The 24556-nt window shown below is 28.4% G+C and overlaps 1 protein-coding gene across 3 annotated transcripts; it reads left to right on the forward strand.

The window, feature by feature from the left end:
* Positions 1-15039: 15039 nt before the first annotated feature.
* On the forward strand, positions 15040-23606 carry LOC112690203 (arf-GAP with coiled-coil, ANK repeat and PH domain-containing protein 2). Of its 3 annotated transcripts, none has more exons than XM_025564169.1 (15): positions 15040-15571; positions 18415-18472; positions 18696-18928; positions 18999-19227; positions 19312-19478; positions 19574-19743; positions 20335-20440; positions 20515-20712; positions 20783-20889; positions 21325-21505; positions 21581-21852; positions 21915-22078; positions 22160-22259; positions 22738-22858; positions 23278-23606. In XM_025564169.1, exons 1-15 carry the CDS (start codon positions 15522-15524, stop codon positions 23396-23398), a joined length of 2277 nt encoding a protein of 758 aa, XP_025419954.1. In that variant the 5' UTR covers positions 15040-15521; the 3' UTR covers positions 23399-23606. The 3 variants fall into 3 exon arrangements, with proteins under 3 accessions (XP_025419954.1, XP_025419946.1, XP_025419961.1); XM_025564161.1 differs by having other exon boundaries at positions 15042-15571; positions 21912-22078; XM_025564176.1 differs by lacking the exon at positions 15040-15571 and having other exon boundaries at positions 18696-18704; positions 18770-18928; positions 21912-22078.
* The last annotated feature ends 950 nt before the right edge of the window (positions 23607-24556 follow it).

Below are 24556 nucleotides of genomic sequence, written 5' to 3' on the forward strand. Positions count from 1 at the left end.
GAATTATAATCTGAGAATGAACTGTTAAAACTAAATTAATTAAGTTAATGATAATTTCAATTAATATATATAATTAAATATATAAATGAATAAATAATTAGAAAAAAATAATAAAAAATTCTTACATTTTTTTTGTAAAAGGAAGCAGAAACCAATTAAATTCAGTATAATTATAATGACACAAAACTCGTTTCTGTTCATATTAATTTAACAGTGGTAAAAGAGAGATTTTAAGCTATAAATATCATTACAACAATATATGATACCATGGGCCCATAACCGTTACGAGAACACATATATTTATGTTATATTCGTAAAATATTTTACATTTACATAATTTATAAACAATGTTGATTATAATCAAAGTCAATTAAAAATCGACCTTTTCATCTTTTCGATTATATCAATTGTTTATGAAGTATCAAAAAGAATCGATTAATTCGATTACATAAAATAACCGCGCAGTCCTAGTTCAGTCCATCGGAAAAACTCCAGAATTTTCGCAGGAAAGTAATTTTTTTTTAAAAAAAGTTACAAACCCATCATGTCCAAAGAGCGCTGGTTTGAATCTTTTTTTTATCCGTGAATTTATATGTGAAGAAATAAATGTTGAGGTTTACTCTAAAAAACCACATGTTGCTGACACCGTTAGTATAATTTATGTCATTACAATTAATAACATCGATTACACAACAAAATGTATACACATAAAAATTAAATCCTTTTTTTAATTGTATGTATGTATTGTTTTTCTACCGGATGGTAGATATTATTGAATGCCTACATTTTATTCATATACGGTTTTTAACATGAGGTCGATATAAAGCGTCGATTACAACATTTTTGGATACAATAAAAGTGTGCTGATAAAGGTTTTTTTTTTTTATAATTATGGCAACGCGTTGTTGTTATAGGGGTTTTATTTTCATACGGGTAAGTAAATAAATACCGGCGACCAAGTTATTAAACTACGTTGTAGAACAATAGTTAATATCGGTGTAGGCATTGGAAATGTTAACCGATTACGCACACCACAACGATGGAAGTACATGGCAGGTAATATTGAAAAAAAAAAAACGTTGGCCTTGCAAAGAATAATAATATTGTATAACCGACGGTTTACAAAGATAATATTGGTCTAGATACGAATCGCATTAATCAACCGTCGGATAATTAGCGGGTAATGGCCGAAGGGGAAAAGCATCGCCTACGTCGCCTGCAACCGCGCGTTGGATTTCGTTTATTCGTTTTATTTGCGTCTCGACAGCACGACATCACCAGTGATCCATCGGCGGTCCCCGCGTTCCGTTTGAATTTTTATGCGACACCAGCCTTCATTCACGACTGCGCGCGATAAGTGGGCGCCCGTTTGAATTTCAATGCAATTACGTTTTGGGCACACGAAACGTTTGGTCACGACCACGAACTATGATTATAATGGACTGGTTTCGAAATGATGAGAAGTGGGATGGGTCGCAAATGTCTGTGCTCCTCCTTAATACTCGGGATTTTTATGCTTTCAAGCACAACCTGGGTTTTAAGTACCATATCACCATTTATTCTTTGATCACACTATACCGCCTTATTTTTAAAATATTGATAGTGAAAATAATTTATACATTCATAATTATTATCTTCTAACTTGTTTGATCTTCGATAGTTCAATACTAGACATTTTAGATTTTGTTTTTACTTTTGAAAATTTAAAATGAAAGCAAGGAAGTGCTCAATTCTGGGATGCTCAAGCGTAAAAAAAAATCCTAAGATTTCTCTATTTAAAATTCCAAAGAATAATTCTTTGGCATGGAATTTGGCAATCAACAAGTATATTTGCATAGACTATGTTATGAAATTAGTGTGTGCTGATCATTTTCTTCCGGAAGATATTGTGTCTACATACTCAATCCCATCGGATGTTGCTATTGTAAGAATTAGTTAGTTAGAGTTAATGTTGGTCCTAGTTATTTGATGTGCATTAAAATGCTCAATCTACTGAATGCTGAGCTCCATTATACTTATTACTGTATTATTGTTTATAAACCAGGGCTTTGCACCCGAATTAACCCGAACCTGTAATAACCCTAAAAACCCTTAAAAAATCAAACACCCAACACCCATATAACCCGAATGATTTTTTTTTTTAAAACACCCGAATTAACCAAAACCCGAATAATTTTTTTATTTTACAATCTTTATGTGACATCATTTTGCATGTATTTTTGTGGTTATTTAAATTTGTCATTAATTGTTTAATAGTAAAATTATTATTCACAGGAATAATTTCACAAATAATATACAAAATTGTTAATTAATCTAAATTTATCTAAATAAAGACAATAGCAATATATCATGACAGGTGTGCATGAATGTTATGGTATGTTGAATATTCAAGTGTAAACAATTGGGATAATATTTTTAAAATTATCCCAAGCAGATACGTTGTATTATTATAATTTAATAGGTAATAGGTCTTTTACGAATCACCGAGTCGTTATTTATTACAATACTGTAGGTCTGAAATAGAACTGATGTCTCGCATATGATTACCTAAATTGTTGTTCGCGTTATTCGTATTTGTTCAGTATATGGTGTGTAGTAGGGATGGAAATTCCAACTCATTCTGCTGAACTGAATCTTTCAACTCAGTTCAGTGTAATGATTTAAATCAAAGAGTCGACTCTCAACTCTTCAACTCTTTGTTTGAATCAGATTACCACTACTCTAATCAACTCTTCAAGTCTCGACTCTTAATTCGACTCACAAACTAATTATGACTATAAGCGTACAACGTTACGAATTTTTCTCAGAAATTCAGAAATTTTGTTTTAAGAAACAATAGAAATACTAATAAGCAAATCCGAGGGGAACTACTGTTTAAGTTAGTATTATATTTTCCGTTTGAATTCGCAAACCGTTATCAAGGGAGTCGAAAGTTGTGTATCTACAGTAGTGCAGTTGTGAGTTGTGAGTTTAACTGAGTCACTGAGTCGCCAACTCTTGTAAAACTGATTCGACTCGTCCAGTTCATTTTTAAGAGTCGGCTCACTGAGTCGACTAGCTCATGAACTATACATCCCTAGTATGTAGTACACATGTTTATGGAGTGAATTATCAATTTTTGGTTGGTGTAATAATTTCATCGTAACATTCATAAGTACAAATTATTATTATTTTTGTATTACGCTATGTCCTCACTAGTGCGTTTTGAGTGTGTGCACGCACCACAAACTATAAACGGAAATTTGGTGAAATTTGAGGGGGGGGGGCTGAACATTATTTACTTATTACGCCTATAGATACCACTGTGCGCAATTATTTATTTCAACAAGGCAATTTACGAAGTTTGACAATTTGACATTTTTAATCAACAATTTAAGCAAAATACAATTAGGTACCTTATCTTAAACATTTTTGGAGTAGGTATTCTAAACAGAAATTATTAATTAATTAAATTAAACAACCTATACGGGTATTATTATATATTATTAATATTACATTAATTGCGATCATTCCAAGTCATGACAAGAAGTTTGTAAAATCTTACGAATTTGATTTAATTTTTATCATAGAATATTTTTTTTTAATTCAATTATTAAAAATGCATTTTACAATTATAATAATTATTGTATTTTTAGTCACTTTACAATTTTTAGGGCTAGGGGGTCTAAGACTTGTACTTTATATTTTTGGGGGCTAAATCCCCTCAAGCCCCCCCATTTCCACCTATGCTACAAACACAAACGCGGAATACAAAATTGTTTTTTGTCGCATGCGATATGCCCGCATTAACTAGGAGTAGGATATAGTGTTAGTATTTTTAATTTTAATAGATATTATAATTTATAAGCTTCATACACATATAAAATTACCCCCTCTTCCCCGAAAATAAATCGTAGTTACACCATTGCTTGAAATTAATATAATAATAGTTTGGTCTCAAAAACTGTTGCACAGTTGTATAAGAAATTGATATTTTATTACATAGGCAGATAAAAAAAATATAAATATTTCATTAGTGGAGGGAGAGATCAGTCTCCCCACCACCTTCCACCAATGGAAGATAATATTTTTCCTTGACTACTTAGCACCTGTATTGACCAATATTAACTCGAATAATAACGAATAATAGCACCCAAACATTTGTTTAAATGTTGTATTGCGGTGTTTGAACACCCGATTAATTCAACACCTGAAACCCGAAACAATTATTCGGGTGCAAAGCCTTGTTATTAACTACTACATAAATTAACTATCATTTAATGTTTATGTTTTAAAGGATGCTGAAGCTATAAATTTAGATGAATCAGAAATGTGTTTCAAACATAGATTACTGTCAAGTGAATTATAAGTAGAGCAATTTAAAAAACGCATGAAGACATTAGAAGTAAATTTTCAGAATTAAATTAAATTATTGATGTTATATTCAGTGGTGATTATATTATAGGATACTATATTGTATTTATTTTAAGTAAATAGATACATTGTTTAAATATAGGTACCAAAATATTCAAGCCATGAGTAAATACTCAAATTTAATCTTCTATTGTTTTAAAATTGATTTTACCAACTTAATCACTTAATACTCTGTTTTACATTTTTCATTAGAGAAGATCTGATGATTTTTCATTATTTAGTGAATTTAAAAGTTATTTCAATAAAGTATTTTTGCCAGAAGGATGGGTAACATACTTTAGTAATAATGATATCTTTTTTACAAACCAAATTTCAATGATGACCAGTAAAATTAAATGAGCGTGCAATTAAAAAAAAATTGACTCCAAAACTTGTTCAATAATTCGATTATCTATCGGGTATCTCGAATTCTGATTTTTAGAGTAGTTTACATACGTATAATTCAGTAGCAAAATGCTTTTAGGGGAGTTTATAACCACCCTATTTTTTTATACGAACAAACAACCAGGATTTTGAGATGTAGATATTTTAGATTTTATGCAAGTGTGTTAAAAATGTAGGAACAATAGAACTTATATACTGTTTTATAGTACCGTGTTACGTGTCGTCCTCAAACCGCAACGTACCTACAACGTTCTCAAAGTTGTGTGACTGGAAATGTAAATTCAAAAATTAAACATGATAAGACAATTAAGATAGTTTCAGTGAAACAAAACAAATCGAACAAATATTTCATAGAATAATGTGCGTCGTACTATTTCACTGGGTTAAAAACAAAGTTACATTATTATTCTTTATTTTCATGTAGGTACAAAATATATGCCCGTGACTAATATGAAAACATCAAATTTCAAGATTAATAACGTACATTTTTCGTTATTTTAACATAAATTATAAACTGAATATTACTGTCATTATGAACCACTGTTATCATTTGTAGATTTAGGAAGACATTTCTAATTAAAACCGCATATTTTATTTTAATTACTTGATAGTGTTCAAAACATTATTTTAAAGATTGGACTATGAAATATGTAATCGTTAATTTTAAGTAAATACCTGTATAAAATGTTTTTTTCTTCACATTTTTACTAATATGAGTTAGTAATTATTTTTGTAACACATGTTTTTTATGTGAATGATAAACACAAGAGTGATGTACGACATAACGGATACAATAATAATAATTGACTATGTTTAGTAGCTGTTTTCTAAGTATTCCGATTTCGGTTCATTGCCATTGATCAGTACAGTAGGCCATGCAATACTATACAAATAATACCTATCACTAAAATAATAACATTTGCACTTTTCATAATTGTTCAAACATTCCTTTTTATGCATAATATGTTGTTAATAACTGTTAATTTGAACTAGACACATGGATAAAAAAAATTTCATAATGTTGAATATTAAACGAGCGTTATTTTACTACAACAGATTTAAAGATTAAAATATCTAAAATAATTGGTCATCGCAGTATACCTATTTTACGAACGGCCAAGCCCGCCACTGATTATTATTCATTCGTCATCACTTTCAAACATATAAATAGTACAACTACAAATTACAATACATTCATCCTATGATGATCTAAAAAAGTTAAGTTTATGTCTCACTTCGGCACTTCCTGTACACTCACCACAATATTCTGTCTGAGAATTGGAGCGGCCACGGAGAGCCTCCTTTATCTCATCACCCACCTTGTAACTTTTTACAATCGTTATTATTATACCTTATAATCCTTATGGCCCATACTACGACACAATTTCAGAAAGTGTATGCACAAATAATGTATTTAGTTTTCGCAAAATTAGTAAAACAACAAAAAAAAAAAAACATTGATATTTTCGTTTTCAAACAAGGTTGAAATATTATTTCTTTACATAGGTTAGTATTTTACACGTGTAAGTATTTTATATTTACAACAACTATATTTTATCACGCCCTTGTCTACATATATGAATACGTCATATGTACAATACGTATACTGGCTACAGAGGTCTGCGGTACCAGCAGTTTGGAATAATATAGTACAATAGCTATTCATAAATATCATTGTAATCATAATAGGTACAATTAATGGATAATACTTATCATACATGTAAGCGCATTGTAATACGCAGTATAGATAGATACCGAGTTGATTATAATTTCAGTTATATCTCACCGGAATTTTACAAGAAAAACAATAACATGTAATATTAAGTTTTTATGTAAATTGTTACAGTTAATTAGATTGATATTTATCATATTATTTTATATTTTTTAAAATATCATTAAAAGAGAGAACCTATTTCGTGTTATAATAATATTACTATATAATACAATTATGTGTCTTTATGAGTCATCTTGTACTATGTAAAAACATTTTACAAACTCCTCGCAATCTAAGATTGAACGACTTCAACAAACACCTGCCCGGAAGTACCGCTAATCGGCTGACTGCTTCCTAATTATATTCTACAGACCGCGCGTATTAAAATATCTCTACATTTTCACACGACGCGTTATTTATACCTGACTGCAACCTTTTTTTTATGGTTTATAAAAAAAGCAGAAGAATTAAACATTGAATCATTGAAATGGAATTTATGCTAGTGCATACTAACATTTCACAAACAATATATGCTTCAATTTTCATAACGGTACACCAAACATTCTACCAATAAAATGCAAGCAAATTTTGTCAACAGCTTGGTTATTAATTTAATTAGTTCTGTATACATTTTTAATTTTAAGTCGAATACAGTACTACTTTAGTTACTAAAATGGTGCCCACATGTCATCCGGGAGTAAATAAGTACATTTTACCAAAATATCTAACATAGTTACTTTGTAATACATTATAATGAACCTAAATAGAAGTTTGTATTTTACATTTGTTTTGGGAGACATTATTTATTTATATATGGTATACATTTATTTAAAAATATTCATAGTTAAATTTTTATTTTAATCATCGTCTATAGATAATACACCTTATTCTTCGATGATTATTCAAAAATTATAAAAAGTGAGATTGGCCCTTTTTACCCAATCACAGATATATGTCTACAGTATTACATTTATTATACCGAAGATATATATAATATGATGTGACTGCAGAGGCAGACTTGGGTAAAATACCTTTTAAAATTATTTAGAATAAATACTCAAATACTTACAAAAAATAGTATTCCGAATATGTATTCAAATACTTTATACAAATTATACTCCGAATACACTATTAAGAATACTTTTAAAATACTTCTAGTTTTCATACTATAAAAATAATAGGTATCCACTCAACAGAAATATTTGAAATTGTAGACTAAATATATGTTATTTTATTGTATTTTTATATTACATAACTGTTGTACAGTGACGGTGCTAGAGTTTACGAGGCCCTGAGCAAAATAAATGTTGGGTCTTATAATTTATATTAATAAAATATTTTAAGTTCAGTTAAATCAAAACCGCGGGACCTTAATTATAATTTAAGGTGCGGGGCCCTGGGCAACTGCCCCTATTGCTTACCCCCTCACGCCGTCCCTGCTGTTATAGTTTATGGTTTACAATAATAATAAATACCTGATATTAGCTTATACAATATACGATGGAGAAGTAATAAAATCATTTAAAAAAGAGATGATTTGACAGTATTCGAAATACAGTATTCAGAATACTCGTTATAAGTATTCAAAATACTTTATTGAATACTTTTAAAAAAAGTATTTAAAAAGAATTCGAAATACTTAAAAAATATTCTGAATACAGTATTCCGAGTATTGTATTCGGAGTACTACCCAAGTCTGTGCAGAGGTCATTATATGGTGAATACAAAACATATTTCAATCTCGAAAAAGATAACCACATGTTATCAAAATGAAAATGCTTAGAAGGATGAGTGGAGTGATAAGAGAAAATATAATAGAAACGAATATGTGAGAAGTAGAATTAGTTAAGCATCGATAGTGAGCAAAATGAGAGAAAATAGACTGAGATGGTTTGATCATGTGATGAGTTGAAAGAAAACAAATGTAGTAAGAGTTGTTAAGAAAATAAATGTTAAAGGGAAAAGAGGAAGAGAAAGATCACAAAAGAGATGGTTGGATACGATTGAGAATGATATGAGGGCGGCTGTAGGTGTATGCGTAGGGGTTGTAGAAAATCGAGACGAGTGGAGGTTTAAGACAAGGGTGGCCGACCCCAAATAATTGGGAGAAAGGTAAAATAAAAGAAGATAAAGATAACCATGTACAAACAAAATATAAATAAATGGAGTACAAATAAAATGTATGAAAAAGTTATAAAATATTTCAGTTTATGTGTCAATTGTATTCCTGTAAAATGTGAACATTACCATTATAATGAGTATACTTATAATGTCATTATTCATTTCGCACATTATTAAATAAGCACCCACATGATATAATTACGTCAACATTTTATCTCAATAGGATTAGCGCTTTCAATATATATATTTAGTATATATACCTATACATAATGACACAGCTACACAGTAATTCATTATTCGTTTTCATAACTAGTTAAAATTTTATATAGTTTTGAAAATTGATATATTTTAGTTATAGTAAACGAGAAAAAAATGTACAGACAAGCGTTTATGTAAAGAATTAGGTCACTAATGAAATTTTAATTAAAACTTCTGGACCGAAGAAATATTGTTAAGCTATAAAACGGATATTGTTAAAACTGGTATAGTAAATATTTATTTTATTATATACAGCTATGGACGTTGTACCTCTTTAAATCTACCCATTGAAAGTAATCATATTAGTCTGCACTATATTATTACTATAATAATATGTTATTATGTGGGTGCGCACAGGAAAAAAATATGTTAATAAATTTAAAATGTATTATAATCATATATTAATGAATTAGGTACTATATTATTATACAATACTCTTTAAAGTGTCACCTATGTATGCACACTATAGAGTTCGTGAACTATTTATACCTACTAGCTAAAGTTACATAGGTATTTAAAATTATGTTTAACTTCTTGAATAAATATGAAGTATCCATTTAAAGTATGCAATTTATACTTATTTTAAAAAAGTTATTTTATAACATTTATATCAGACTAGTAAGAATTTAAGTTATATGCATCGCATTACTGCAGTTTAGTCTTGGTTATTGTGTTTATTGATTTATAGGACATCACCATGGGCGCCCGCAGGAAATTTATCAAAGGATGACATAATTAAATCAAAAACCATAAAGTACCTATATTAAAAAATGTATTCTTAGCAAACAATAAAATATGTCAGAATTATATACACTTTAGTCGTTATTAAATAAAAACTGAAATCTTCGCAATAGTTTAATTGCAAACCTTGATATTAATTGTTCAATTAATTTTTTCCAAGGGGGGAAATGTCCCATCTTGCCCCCCCTCCTTCTGGGCGCCCATGGACATCACTAAACATTGTTTTTCCATTGATAGAAGTATATCTTTTAATTATTGTCTATTCAACTTGAACATTTGGTCAAGAGTAAAAATTCAAAAATGATAATAATACATTGCTGAAAACTTTTTATTATATGTCAAAGTATTAAATGCCAAGAGAAGCCATGTTCTATCGCGGTTCATAAAATATATTTAGATAAATTAATTTTTTAATTTAATATAATTTGTAAATTTAATAATCTACTCAATAGGTAACCATAATAGCTTATGGTAATTGACCATAGTGTTAAGAATCACGAATATTTGATTTATTTAGATACATTGTGAGTAAATATATTTACTGTAGTTTCTACTTTTTAATTGTATCATAAAGTAAATTAAATAAATACATTAAATTAAAACATTTATCATACAGGTAATATGTAATTAATTAAAATCAAGTTATGTGAAAAACTTTAAAAAGCGTTTTATATTTATAAATAATGGATAACATCTTATACAATATTAATATTATTTTCCAAGCATATTATGTAACGTTGCGAAGTAAATTTAACTACATAGGTACACCTTATATGATCTTATAAGGTCTATGGCTTTACCCAATAGTTCTTCCATTAACATAGGTAATGCGTATATATATATATATTATAATACGAGTACTATACTCGTATTTATGTAATCAACACATATTTTGCAGTGTGTACAGTCATTATACAAATAATTATTATTGTTTTTTATCCTATCGTATTTTATTACCAGTTACATTATCATTACACTACACAGCATGTACTTATTATTTATGTTACATACAATTGCAGTATTCGTGTGCAATGTTATAAAAATAAAAGTACTTAAAATCGTTAGTAAATTTAATTCACCGATACCAGTTGGCTTAACACGAACATAATAGATACATGTAATAGGTATTATAATATGCACACATTGCGCACAGCTTCACATGGATTATAAATACGTTTTAATAGTTGGTGGTCAATACAATAGTATTTGTCTAGATGAAAGGTTTAAGAGTTCACTTGTAATGTTGTCAAGCGAATCATCAATTTACTGGTACGGCGATACGCAGTATATCGTTATACTGACTGTAAAGTGCATTAATAGACCATTAGTTTAGATTCTAAACTTAAAATGTCATACGATATGATCATAAAAAATGTAAAAAGTCCGGGATAATAATTTGAAATTTCAATAGTTGTAAGTAGGGCATGTATTTTTATGTAATAAAAAAGTCAAAATATGTAATTATTTATGTTTTTATTTTTGCCAAAATATGTATAAAAAAACGTGAAATATTTAACAAAAAATCCGGTATTTTATATTAATTTTTAATTAATAATTAATAATTATTCATCTAATCATCTTCATTATTGTCTTCTTCAAAAAAATTGAATACAACGTAAATTTGGAGATTTTCAAATTTTAATGTACAGTGGTTAGGTTTCAAAATCAATTTTTAGCGGCTGAAGGTGGATTCAACGTCCATCAAGTTAAATGAAGCGTATTTCATACTACATGTGGCGGATGGTGTAACTTCAATATCATTTGACGTATTTTCATTTTTATTCATAAGAATATCTCTAATAGTAAATCAACGTTCTTACCGAGTACGTAGTTTAATTTATTTTTTACTATAACTCCAAATTCTCCTCAAACTTTATTCAATTTGATTTCTGCATTTTCCACTATTGCAAGACTTTCAATTATTGTTAGATTTAATGTTTCTAATATTTTCATTACTTTAACCAACAAATAACAATTTGTGGAAATGTATGCTAAATGATTTTTAGGTAATTATTTTACATAATATCAGAAGCTTGTATAATAGCGATTGCAGTATTTGAATCAAGATTTAAAATAACTTCTTTAATTTTTTTCTAATTATTTTTCAATATTATAATTTTAATACAAACAAAAAGTGTATACGTTTGAAAATGTGAAATATTTACAAAATAAGTAAATATTTAAAAATTTGTATTATCATCAAAATATGTGAAAAAATGTTAAATAAAAAAGTCTCATAAAATGCAGGGTGTTATTAAACATTAATCAGAATTAAAAAATTCACATTCAATAAAATGATGTATTCACATAAAATTCCACGTCCTAATTATAAGATATATATATTATAAGATTCTAGCCAAAGATATTTAACGCACAAAGAGAGACATTGAACTTAGAATAATATTTAATAGTTTGGTAAATAGGTGCGAACTTCACTTAATAGTATATACGATATCGTATTTATTTATATTCTGAAATATATAGTGTATGGTGTATTATATAATAACAAAAAAAGTTTAGAGTATTAATATAATATTTGTATAGAAAAAACTAGGTTTTTTTAACTTGAACTTGATTTTTTTTTAATCATATACGTCATATACAATTGATAAAAGTGAATAATTAAGTTCAAGTCGAATGTTTAATGATAAACCTATAGAAAATATTTTAAGTAATCAAATATAAGAAGATAACACCATTGATTTGAGAGTATATAGATATGCAATCAATTTGTTAAAATTGGTAGGATACAAGCAGCTAATAGACTTCGCTGTAATTATTTGCATTTAACTTGATAAAAATATGTTTCTAACGGTAGAAACAGAAAATATTTTCCATTGTTGAAAACCTTTCTTGTCGAGATGAATGCAGATGATTACAGCGAAGTCTAGCGATTGCATCCTTGTAAAGACTACCAATACGTATCCGTATATATTCTAAAATCAATAATGTCTTACACTAATACTTAGTTACTATGCAGTAATCGGTTTATAACTTAATAAAGAACAGTCGATAGTCAGTAAAGTTCAGTTGTTATAGACATATAGTCACTGTAAAATATTCAAATAAGACATCGATATAATACCTTATATCCAGTAGTGTATTTAAAATTGTTTGTAGAGGGGGCTTAAAATTCTAATACTATAATATGTTAAATACAAATTAAGAGGTGATTATAATAAAAAAGGTAAATGTAGTTTTTTCCTAGTTTATCAATAATTTTTTCAATTGTTATTAAGTAATTTTTATCTATCGATAAAATCGCTAAACAGTTACCTTTTTTTATTCTTCTAAGGGCGGATCAAGACCCGGGAGCCCCCCTCCCCAAATACACCACTTTGAGTACCAAATTTTAATGGTCACACTACACCCGTTTATTTGTTAAGTATTTCATATTGGGATCCGAACGCAACTGATTAAGCAGTTCAATAATTTGAGTTGAGTTTTAGACGGTACACGTACACAGATTTTATGTTTAAAACTAGAAGTACTATTTGTAATTATAACTGCAGTTTAGCAGTCCGAGTTAATAATTTGTTTTTGAAATGTAATCAAATAAATCATATAAAAGCATCCATTTGTTCAGTGTTGACGTGTCGCCGTTTTGTTGTACACATGTTACACACATTATTCACGATATATATTAATATTATATGCATAAAAATAAATATATATTCATACTAGCACAAGTGACACTCCTTTTTTATTTTTTTCAGCACTGAAATTTATCATATTATAATTTGATACATGTATTTTACTGCACAAAGAACATTTCGCATGTTAACAACATCATTATACGCTGTTGGAAAATTAAGTAATATATAAAAGCATTAATCCGAGAAAAAAAATTCTATAGAACAATATAGTTATAATAATAATCAAGTATAGGCGAATATAGTAGTAAAAATTAGGAAGCTTGTGTAAAGAATACACAGACGTGTCCCGAAATACAATTAACGTCAATAAAGGATTTTAGCATAAGAATTTTAGAACGTTTGAAGTGGAAATAAGAAACTTGACTTAAACTACTTATACTTATTTTACTAATAAAAATTAAAAATCTCTTAAAAATATTAAAATATTGTTGTTATAATATTATAGTTTCATGTGGAATGATTTTCGATAAATATTAATTGATAATTCGTATAACAATAGATTATATTTAATCAATAGGCGCTATAGTCTGATCACAGTAGGAGAATACCTATAATTGTTTAATATCGTTGAAGTAAACTCTCAAGTCCTTGTTTTAGATTTTTTGATTTTCTCGCCCCAGTAATAAAACTCTCGATATTGCTTGAAACGTACAATCCTGCAACTTTGAATACGTCATCTTCACTCATACGTTACGTAGCAATAAATGGAGGGAAAAAAGTAACAAAACAATACGACTGTTTTCTCGGTCTAGGAAACGAATATCTATAGTTATCATTTCGATCGGATGACGCAATAACATAATGTTATAACGTAATACGTACACGTATTTAAATTTATGATGTTGCGGTTGCGTTTTTCTTTCCTCGAATTGACTGACACGTACAACCGAGGTGGTCGGACGATGTGCGCATTCGTTTCTTGGTACGCAACTATTCAATTTCAATGAACATATCGCGAATAATAGATTTTATATTAGTGGTTATTATACGTCTTGGTGTAATGCATAATAGGAAAACGAAAAAAATGCAGAGCTCTGTGTAAGCTATATCAAGGGTGGATCTAGATCGAAACAAGGGAAAAGGATGTTACAGTTTAGAGTGCACACAACATAACACGTCATCCAGTTTGTTCGATACAATTTGAAGACCGTATTTGCTATCCCTTTTATACTGGTTTTGTGCACGATTTGCTAAAAAGGTGTGGTCATATTTATGGCTGACAGTGTTATTGACGAATGGATTCAAGAAAACAACAACGGTTGGAACGAAGTCGTTTTTTAACGGCAACGTTGAACCAAAGCAAACGAGTAGCGTTAAAAATCAATGTTTGGAAAAATACGCGTAGAAACGTATAAATATTTGTTCCGAGTTCCTGTGTTCGCCACTTACGCTGAAGTCCCGAACGCGCGTCTACGGAAACAAGATAATGCACGAGAACGATGATCGCTGGGCGGCACCGTCAACGCACGACGTCGTCGTACAACGGTGCCGTTTACACCGGGTGCACCCAGGGCCGGCGAGAAGTTTTGAGAGCCCCGGAGCTGATCGGTTCCATGCCCCCTTTGCTTGCATCTGTTCGGTCAAGATGTACATACTACTTGTACATACTTAAGCGCAACGAAAACATTGTACAAAAGGCTGAGACGACGGGACTCTACCCCTCTCGGCCCCACCCTAACATGGGTGCGACTCCGCGGGCCGCGCAGCCCTCGCACGAGTGCCAGTGGCGGTGACGACACGGTCGCAGGTGATCGGGCAACGGTTACCATCGCCGGCGTGCAGGATCTCCTTCGAACGCGGTTGTGCTGCCGTTCGCGCGACGTAATTTCGGCGCGGTGGAAGGGCGCTCGGCCGGACGGCGGCGGCGGTGTCAGGTGTCGCGCCCGTTATCTGCTACGTTCGGCTCTCGCGTGCGCTTGCGCATGCGCCCGTGTACGGGTGCGAGCGTGTGCGTGCGCGCGCGCCTCGATCGCTCGTCGTGTTATTCACTCCATCTCGCTCGCGCACCGTCCACCGATATTCCTCTGCGCGCAATCGATTCGTCGCTGCCGCCGCCGCCGCCGCCGTCACTATCGTCACTGTCGTGTTTACGGCACCCGTCCGCGCGTCCCACCCTCAGACCCGTCAACAAAACGGAACCCCGGTCCCCGGCCATGGTCGTCGCGTTCTGAGACCGTCGAGGCCCGTACGCGCGCGAGCTCGTTTATCTCAAACGTCGCCTGGAAACTGCCGCGATGCAAACCATTTCGGTGACCGATTGTCTGCAGGACTCGCCCAAGTTCAGGTTGGTCGCAACTTACATTACGCACAGCTCACCGTCGCCGGTCGGCATAGGTCTCTCACGTTCCTCGTCATACCGTGACCGACCGCGCCACGTTAACCCTTCTCTCTTATGTGAATTTCCGATCACGCACCCCGAGTGCATTACATATTGTTCGTCCGCCCCGCGACTCTTGTCAGGGCAACTGATTGTTCGTCGCAATTTTTACTTTTCTACCACCTTGCGTACGGCTCTATTGAATCGGCATAAACAACTTTTAATGTGATATTTTTGTATAAATTTATGTAGATAGCCAATACGTTCTAGTAGCCTGTAAAAATCGAACTGCAGTTAGGAGAAATTAATTAATCAATATCGTTATAAGAAATTACAATTGCACGTCCCATTTACTGTTAGTAGCTGAGTTTGTAACTATTTACCTCTTTTTGATATTTTTTCATTGGCTCGTGTACATTGATTTTCAATATTCTGTTTATTAGAATAAAAATTATTCAGCATGTACCTGGTTATAATATATATGCTAACAATCAAAATTCAATAGAATAATAATATAATTTAATTTACTCGGTAAGCGGCTTTACTTGAAAACATTTATTGTAAAATGTTCAGTCGTGCGCCCGAAATAATGAAGTAATAATAACAGTATAAATAAATAGATACAGAAATTCATTAACATTACCAGAAGTATATCGGTTGATGATATTGACTCTGATTGTCGATTATTTTCAAATATAATTTTGTAAATATAAATGTTAGAGATTACTACATCATATCATTATATAAATATGTGAATTTCATAATAATAATTGAAGGTAAGATAGTTTATCCATTTTGTAGTTTCCTTCAGTACTTTGATGTGTAAACAAATTATACAAAGATAATCTAAAGTACCAGTTTTTTAGAATAATATAAATCATTGTATTAAAATATAATACTATTATTTACATTTTATATAACAATTTTATAAATTTGATAAACACTATATTCAATAATATGATAAAAGAAAGGTATATTGTTTTGTTTGTTTTTTATATTGGAGTAATATATATATATATATATATATATATATATTATTAATTTAACTTATTTTTCTGTTGAAAATGAAAAAAAAATAGAATTACTAATTTTAAATTTATAGACATTATATTACATTTGGTTTTTTTTATCATGGCAGTATTCTAATAATAGTGTTATATTATTATTATTATAGCTTGTTACTTATAATTTAACAAGGAAACTTTAACTTGCTCCTTATTGGCTAATATATATTTTATACTTGAATGAAACTTCTAAATAAAATATTTTTTTTATGAAAACCTTTATCTTCACCCTTGCCTTTACCTAAATAATATTTGTCAAAATATTTTTCGCAGGTCTTAAGTATTTCTATATAATGGATAAATAAACCTGATAACAAGTCAGTTTATTTTTGTATTGTACACATTGTTATTAATGAAATTAAAGTTTAAAATATTTATTTTTTAATCAGGCGCGTACAAAAAAAAATATTTTGGAAGGGGTTTTAGATTGTAAATTTTCATAATAATATAATCTGTATACCAATTTTACTATATAAAAACATTTAATCTTTTTCCTGAATTTCAGGAGGGGTTTGAACCCCTCAAACCCCCCTCTGTACACGCGCCTGTTTTTAATTATAAAAATTGTGATATTATGATTATTAAATGTTAAATATCAGTAATTATTTAAAATTAAATAAATTTTGAGTAACTGAAAGCTGTATTATTGCTATAAAAGTTAAATTTTATTAATGTTTATTTTTAATCATCAATTTTAAAGTATATGATTACTTTTTAAAGTTAATTATAATATTTGAAATAAATATATATATATATATATATATATATATATATGATTTTGTATATCTGCCAAGGAAACAACATGCCTTTATATGGATTCAACTGACATTATTATTTTCGTACACTAATTAATCATCAATTTTGAAGCACTTAAGCTAATATTTTCTAAATATTTTGTATGGTGTTCTTATGTAGCTAATAATTTAAAAATTTAAAATATTTTTTGATAAAGATTTAAATGTTGATTTTTTTTTTACTATATATTTTTCTTCAAAAAACATTTTATTGGGTAATCGGAATGTTCATACAACCATAAAACTTATACTAATAGATGAAACATATTTGTTGGATTCAGGGGCTAACTGGGTATTGAGGGACCTGGTGAGGGGGGGGGTCAACTGGACCTATTATTATTACATTTTAATTAATAAATATTTTTAGTTAATTGTGCTCAATTTATCTAAATTCGAATATTTTAATAGTAAATGATTGATTTTTTTTACCATTACATTTTAATATTACATTTTGTTTACTCATAATTAATATGACATTATCGAGGGTACAGAAGGCCTCCTTGTACCTTAACCTGGCCAGTCCGCCCCTGGTTGCACTTAAGTAGGCAGTGGTGTCATATTTTGGATTGTTGTAGTTATTGAAAATATTGTAGGTAAAATTGTAAATTAATATTGTACACTCATAAAGACGTAGTAAGCATGTACTTTGAGCCTAGTGTCAAATATAAGAATTATAACCATGTTCTATTATATAAGGTCTACAAATACTATAGAATTTTATCAAATTGAAAAAAATAAGATTATAAAATATTCAATTATGAAAGTCTGTAAATTTTTACTTGTTATCATACATTTGTTGTATCTTCATAATTATTCAATAATAATCAGATCTAGTAATATATGTGTCTTTTTATGCAATAATTAAATAGTTCTTATATGAGTCAAAAATAGTGATACACTATGTATATATTTTTATACTTCTATTATAAAATGTGTATCTATTTTATTTCAGAACACAACTAGATCGACATGAGTCCAATATTGATTTACTGGAACATAGACTAGAAAAGGTGATTATAATCTATATGACATAATAGTACTGCAATAATGAAGCAATTATAAATTAAAACACATGTTGTGTTTATTATTTTATATAGTAGGTTCTAATTTTGTATCAGATTATAAACAATTATAGATAGTGCTTATTGCTTCATTAATTGTATTGCAATTATTACCTATTAGTGTACTGATATAACTGTAAAATTGATATTACAATATTTTTGTTTCATGTAGGTCGTAAAAGTATGTAGTTTAATGATTGACTCTGGAAAGACTTATGTCAGTCAACAATCATTATTTGCTAATAGCTTGTGGGAAATGGGACTTTGTTTCCGTGATGACACCTCATCTACTAAAAACTTGAATAAAATTATTCATGCTCTTCAAGAAATGAACAAATTTTTAACAACATTCCTAGATCAAGCTTCACGTACAGTTTTAAATAATTTAACAGTATTTGTTAAAGAGTAAGTTTTTTGAATATTAAATAGGTATATTTTTAATACATTTTCTAAGATATATATTTTATTTCTATAGGGATATAAAAGCAAGTAAAGAATCAAAGCATGTATTTGAAAAGGCAGCATCTGAACTCGATGCAGCTCTATTAAGAAACTCACAGGTATTAAAATCACGCCCACATGAAGCAGATGAACTGTTAGGTCAAGTTGCATCGGCTAGAAGTTCTTTTCGTCATGCTGCCTTGGATCATGTCCATTGTATTACCATGCTTTTGGCCAGGAAAAAACCAGAAATTTTTTCAACAGTAAGTATTTTTTAAATTTTTTCTCAAAAAACTTTAATTTAAAAAAAAAAATAAGTTATTAATTTTATGAATGATTTTATATAGTTATTGTTTTATATCCAAGCATGGAGTACATATTTTCATCAAGGGTTTACATTGACTGAAGATTTACAAGATTTTATTCAAAATTTGAATGAAGAAGTTAATGTGATGACCACTGATGCAACTAAAATGGAAAAACAGCTTAGTGAACATCATAAACTAGTTGACAGGTTTGTAATTCTTAAAAAAATATTTATAAAAAAAAATCAGTAATGTGAATAGGAATGAATATAAATTTTTAAGTTTGCTATTTTTGAAATCAAAGCCATGATACGGTTATGGTGATTGGTGATGACTGTGAAAATAGTGCCAAGAATAAGGAAGTGACTCGCATTGAAGGTTATCTGTACAAGCGAACCAGTAATGCATTCAAGACATGGAATCGACGATGGTTTTATTTAAAGAATAATCAACTTGCATACCGTAAAAGAAATGGTTAGTAATTTTAATTTAATTGCTCTATGTAGTCATTTATTGTTTAAGATTTATATTTTAATATTGTTTTACTTATATATTTATGTTTTAATTAATTTTACTCTATATTATTAATATATTTTAAACTGAACATGCATTGTAGCATTGAGTGCAGTAATAGACTAACTTACAATTTATAACTTTTGAGTTAATGGCATAAATGGCAATTTATATCATATAATTAAACTAAACTGTATTTGCATTTTAAATTATAAATAATTTGAAAAATTTGAAAAGCAAAAATGGAATTTGTTTAGCATAAGTCTCAATATAATCAATTGTGGGTTAGTCTGTTATTTTACTAAATGCCTCAATTATGAAATGGTTTACAATATGTACTACAGTCACATTTTAATAATTTATAATGTATTTATTTTATCAAGTTAGTCATGGCTGTCAGTCTCTTTTTTTTATATACAATTCACTAAGTTATTGGTTTTAAAATATGGTTTTTTAATTTAAATTAAAATAAAATATATTGGTTATATGTTTTAAAAGGAAAATAAATCATTAGAAAAATAAAATTATATTTATATTTTAATCATTTTTTAGGTGAAGACTTGTTTACCATAATGGAAGATGATCTAAGAATTTGTTCAGTTAAACCGGCATATGATGCAGAACGAAGATTTTGTTTTGAAGTTTTGTCACCTACAAAGTAAATACTATTTTTACTTTTTGTTTTCTATTTAAAATCTAAAAAATTAATTGATTTTTATTTAATTTTTGCAGGAGTCACATTTTGCAAGCTGATTCTGAATATGTGTATAAGTCATGGATAGAAGCACTTCAACAAGGCATTGGAGCTGCAATACAACATAGTGATCAACGAAGTACTAATCAATCTTCTGGGAATAGTCAAATGACCAATGATTTTAATACTCTAAACAATCGTTTATCAAGCAATTCAAATAAAATTAGAAAGTCCAAGTAATATATATTATTTATTTTTTTTTTACTTAACTAACAATTACATTAAAAATGTAAATTATATGTATAGGACTCTGGAAGTTTTGGTAAAAATTCCTGGCAATGAAAAGTGTTGCGATTGCAAAGCACCAAACCCAAACTGGGCTAGCATAAACCTGGGCATTACATTATGTATTGGTTGGTATTTAAACCTTATTTTGACTGAACTAATTAATCAATTAATTATTATTTATATTTATTTATTTAGTCTGCCATGTACTCAGGCTCTTTTTATTATCTTAAAAATGGAAAGAATATGCATTCACTTGAAATTTGTACTCAAATATTTCAAATAAAAACATAACGATTCAAATTTATTATGGATACAATTTTAAATTTGATTTATTATTATAATTTGTAATATATTTTGAAATATATTTTTATACTATCATTTATTTTTGGGAATTTTTGAACTGTAGAAAAATGTATTTAATTAATAATTTAAAATAATTGAAGTTTAAATTTTACCTTGGTTCATTTTTTAACCAACTGTTATACATCTTAATACATTTCTGACAAACAATAAAGTATATTGATTTATTATAATGTAACATAGACTAATCTATTTTTTAGAATGTTCTGGTGTACATCGAAGTCTGGGTGTTCATTATAGTAAAGTCCGTTCATTGACACTTGATGACTGGGAACCAGAGATTTTAAAAGTTTTAGCTGAAGTTGGAAATTCTGTAGTCAATGAAGTGTATGAATATAATGTTCCTAATACAGTGATTCGCGCTTCAGCAAAATGTCATGAGTAATATCCTAATTAAACTTGATAAATTGTTTTTTTATATGATTTGTTATTTATGTTTATAATAATTAATTATAGCTCTATTCGTGAGCAATGGATTCGAAATAAATATGTAGATCGCTTATATGTAAAACCATTACCTAATAATGAATTAGTTTTGGAAGAAATACAAGAAAATACCAAAAAATGGAGTGTTCTTAAAGTTAGACGAAGAGGAACACAGTACAAATCTGTGCAAAAAAATGAAAAAAAAGATAATGTCATGATATTTAGTGGCAATGCCGGAAGTATATCTTTAGATGCTATAAGTAGTGACGATGAGTCAACAATTAGCGATGATGGAGTAGATGGTTGGTTTGTTTTGTTCATTCCATAATTAGTTAATCATTTTATTTTAATATTTCTGTAGTAGAAGAAGAAGACATGTGTACATTAGGACCAGACATGTTGCTATACCGTGCTGCAGCAGCCCATAACCTACCAGTAATGTGTCATGCTATAGCAATAGGAGCAGACAAAAATTGGAGAAATCCTAACGATAATGGAAGGACTTGCCTTTTCCAAGCTATACTCAGTGTAAGTTACATTATACATGTATATTATATATTATACCTATGCAAAAATATAATTTGTGTTTTATAATATTTTTTTTTTCAGGGATCTGTTATGGCTTGTGAATATTTAATTTTAAATGCATCTGACATAAATATCCAAGACTTTGATGGTCAGACGCCTCTATTTTTCGCTACACAATTGGGTAATTTTTTGATCTATTATCAAATACTAGAATTTTTATATACATTTATTTGTGTATTTTTTTATTATTTTTTTTTTTTTATCATTTGATTTACTCAGCAATTACTACATTTAGTACTTATATGAAAACAAAATAAATTAAATATAGATGGTTTGGTTTTATTATTATACTTATTACCTACCTGATTAATTATTTTCTGTATTTCCTATTTGACCACTACATTTATTTGATTTTTCCTGATAAAAATGTTATCTAATTAAATATAAATTTAGTTTTGTATTAACCAAATTATTTATCTATAAATTAAATATTAGTATAATTGAGTCTTATAGAGGTTTAATGACATATTTTTTATCAAATAAAATTTCATATCAATAATCAAAAATTCCTATAGAAAAATAAAATGTCTTCAATTAAATAAGTGTAAACAATTAAAATATTTATTATATTTTTATTTAAAATGGTTTTATTTCCTTAGATCATACAGCTCAAGTTTGTCTTCTATTAAAACACAAAGCAAATCAGTATCTTCGAAATCATGAAAATGTTGAACCGCTAGAAGTGGCCATAAAACAAGCTAATGCAAATATAGTAACATTGTATGTAAATGTTTACCTTTTTAAAAAATCACATTGTATATGTACTTTTATATGTGAATATCAAATTTATTTAATTAGTAATTTATTTAACAATTTTTTTTTTCTTTCTAAAATATTTAATATAAATACAATTTAAATGATAAATTTAAGCGCACATACCCACATATGTATCAATTTTAAATATTATAAGAGTTCAAAAATAACTAATAAACTTAACACAATATTTAGTCTGTTGAATCAATTTCAAATGTCAAATTGAATTTGCTAGTTAATCTCAATAAATTTGAATTATTCCAATTTTTTTTTTTTTCTTATGATCTAAATAATTAAAACTAGATGTTGTCAATTAAACTCAATACTTAAATATTTTTATTAGAATATAATTTGACTGGTAAATAAAATGTTTTGTTTTTTATTAGGCTTAAACTAAGTCGTTTGAATGAAGAAATAAAAAATTCTGAACATGGAAATTCAGAAGAATCTTTCAATGAAGTGGTACGTGATTTTGCCCAACTCACATTCAGTCCTTTACATAAGTGATTATTGAACAAATATTAGCCTTAAAAATTACTATACTTTTACTCCACAAGACTTCAGTGGTTTTCTCTTGCAGTATATTATATACCTCTTAGATTTATTACAACGACATCCATGTTAATGAACAAATACTATTAAGACTACTACTATTTATATAATGTGTATTTGTGGCCTGAAATTGTTTTCATTTATGGCGTTTTCTTAATAATTTTTTTAATTTTTTAAACATTACTGTTAGAGTTACCTCATATTATTTTAATGTTATTAATTATTATATTATTTTATTAAATTTTAAATATCATTATACAATATATTATATATACATATATATGTATGTTTGTATTGAATATATGAATGTGCTGTCAGTTTATCTTGTTATTAATAACTAATTGTTGCAATTATTACGATTTTACTCCTATTTGTTGAATATTTTATAGGAATATTAATTAATAATGAATATATTATTTTCACAAAAATGTTATTAATAGTTAGAATTATACTAGGGAAAACAAATCTATATTTATTTTTGGTTGTTACAGTTTTTTAATTTAAAACAATTATTTTATTATTGAAAAAATAAAAAAATTGTATCCATCAATCTGTAATCGCTAATGTTCCTGGTATATAATGTAAATGCATTTTGTGTAAAGAAATAGTTTCAACTTGGCGAAAGAAACAAGTACATTTTTAAGTCTTGATTTGCCGTTTATATTAAATATTTATATTTTATTGTATTGTATTTTAATTTCAACACTGTTGATATTGACAATTAAACATTATTGATTATTATATAATATTGTATACAAAAGGAAGATCTAAATATACTAAATGTAATTTAAAACATATTCATTAGAGAATTAAGTTATATAATTATTTCGAATATTGTGACTAATAATATAATAACTATATAAGATAAATAAAACAATTGTGTAATCGTATAGATGTATATATTTATTTATGTTTATAGATGCACCATGTGCGTATAGTATATAAATGATGAATACATGATTAGTTATTCCAGTATACATCATAATAAAGTTAAATAATAGGAAGCAATGAACAAAACATTTAAAATAATATTTAAAATTGTAAAATTTAAAACGAATTTGAAAGCACATATTTTGAATTAAGAATATTTACTTCAAATTTTTCATAATAAAT

The sequence above is a fragment of the Sipha flava genome, unplaced genomic scaffold, assembly GCF_003268045.1.
Source record: "Sipha flava isolate LNK unplaced genomic scaffold, YSA_version1 113_pilon_pilon, whole genome shotgun sequence".
Lineage (NCBI taxonomy): Eukaryota > Metazoa > Arthropoda > Insecta > Hemiptera > Aphididae > Sipha > Sipha flava.

Excerpts from the sequence above, each read along its gene's own strand:
- LOC112690203 (XM_025564161.1), top strand. The coding sequence starts at position 15,522 with ATGCAAACCATTTCGGTGACCGATTGTCTGCAGGACTCGCCCAAGTTC. Across the intron at positions 20,441-20,514 it reads GAAGTTTTGTCACCTACAAA|GAGTCACATTTTGCAAGCTG; the intron begins GTAAATACTATT and ends TAATTTTTGCAG. Across the intron at positions 21,853-21,911 it reads TAGCGATGATGGAGTAGATG|TAGAAGAAGAAGACATGTGT; the intron begins GTTGGTTTGTTT and ends ATATTTCTGTAG.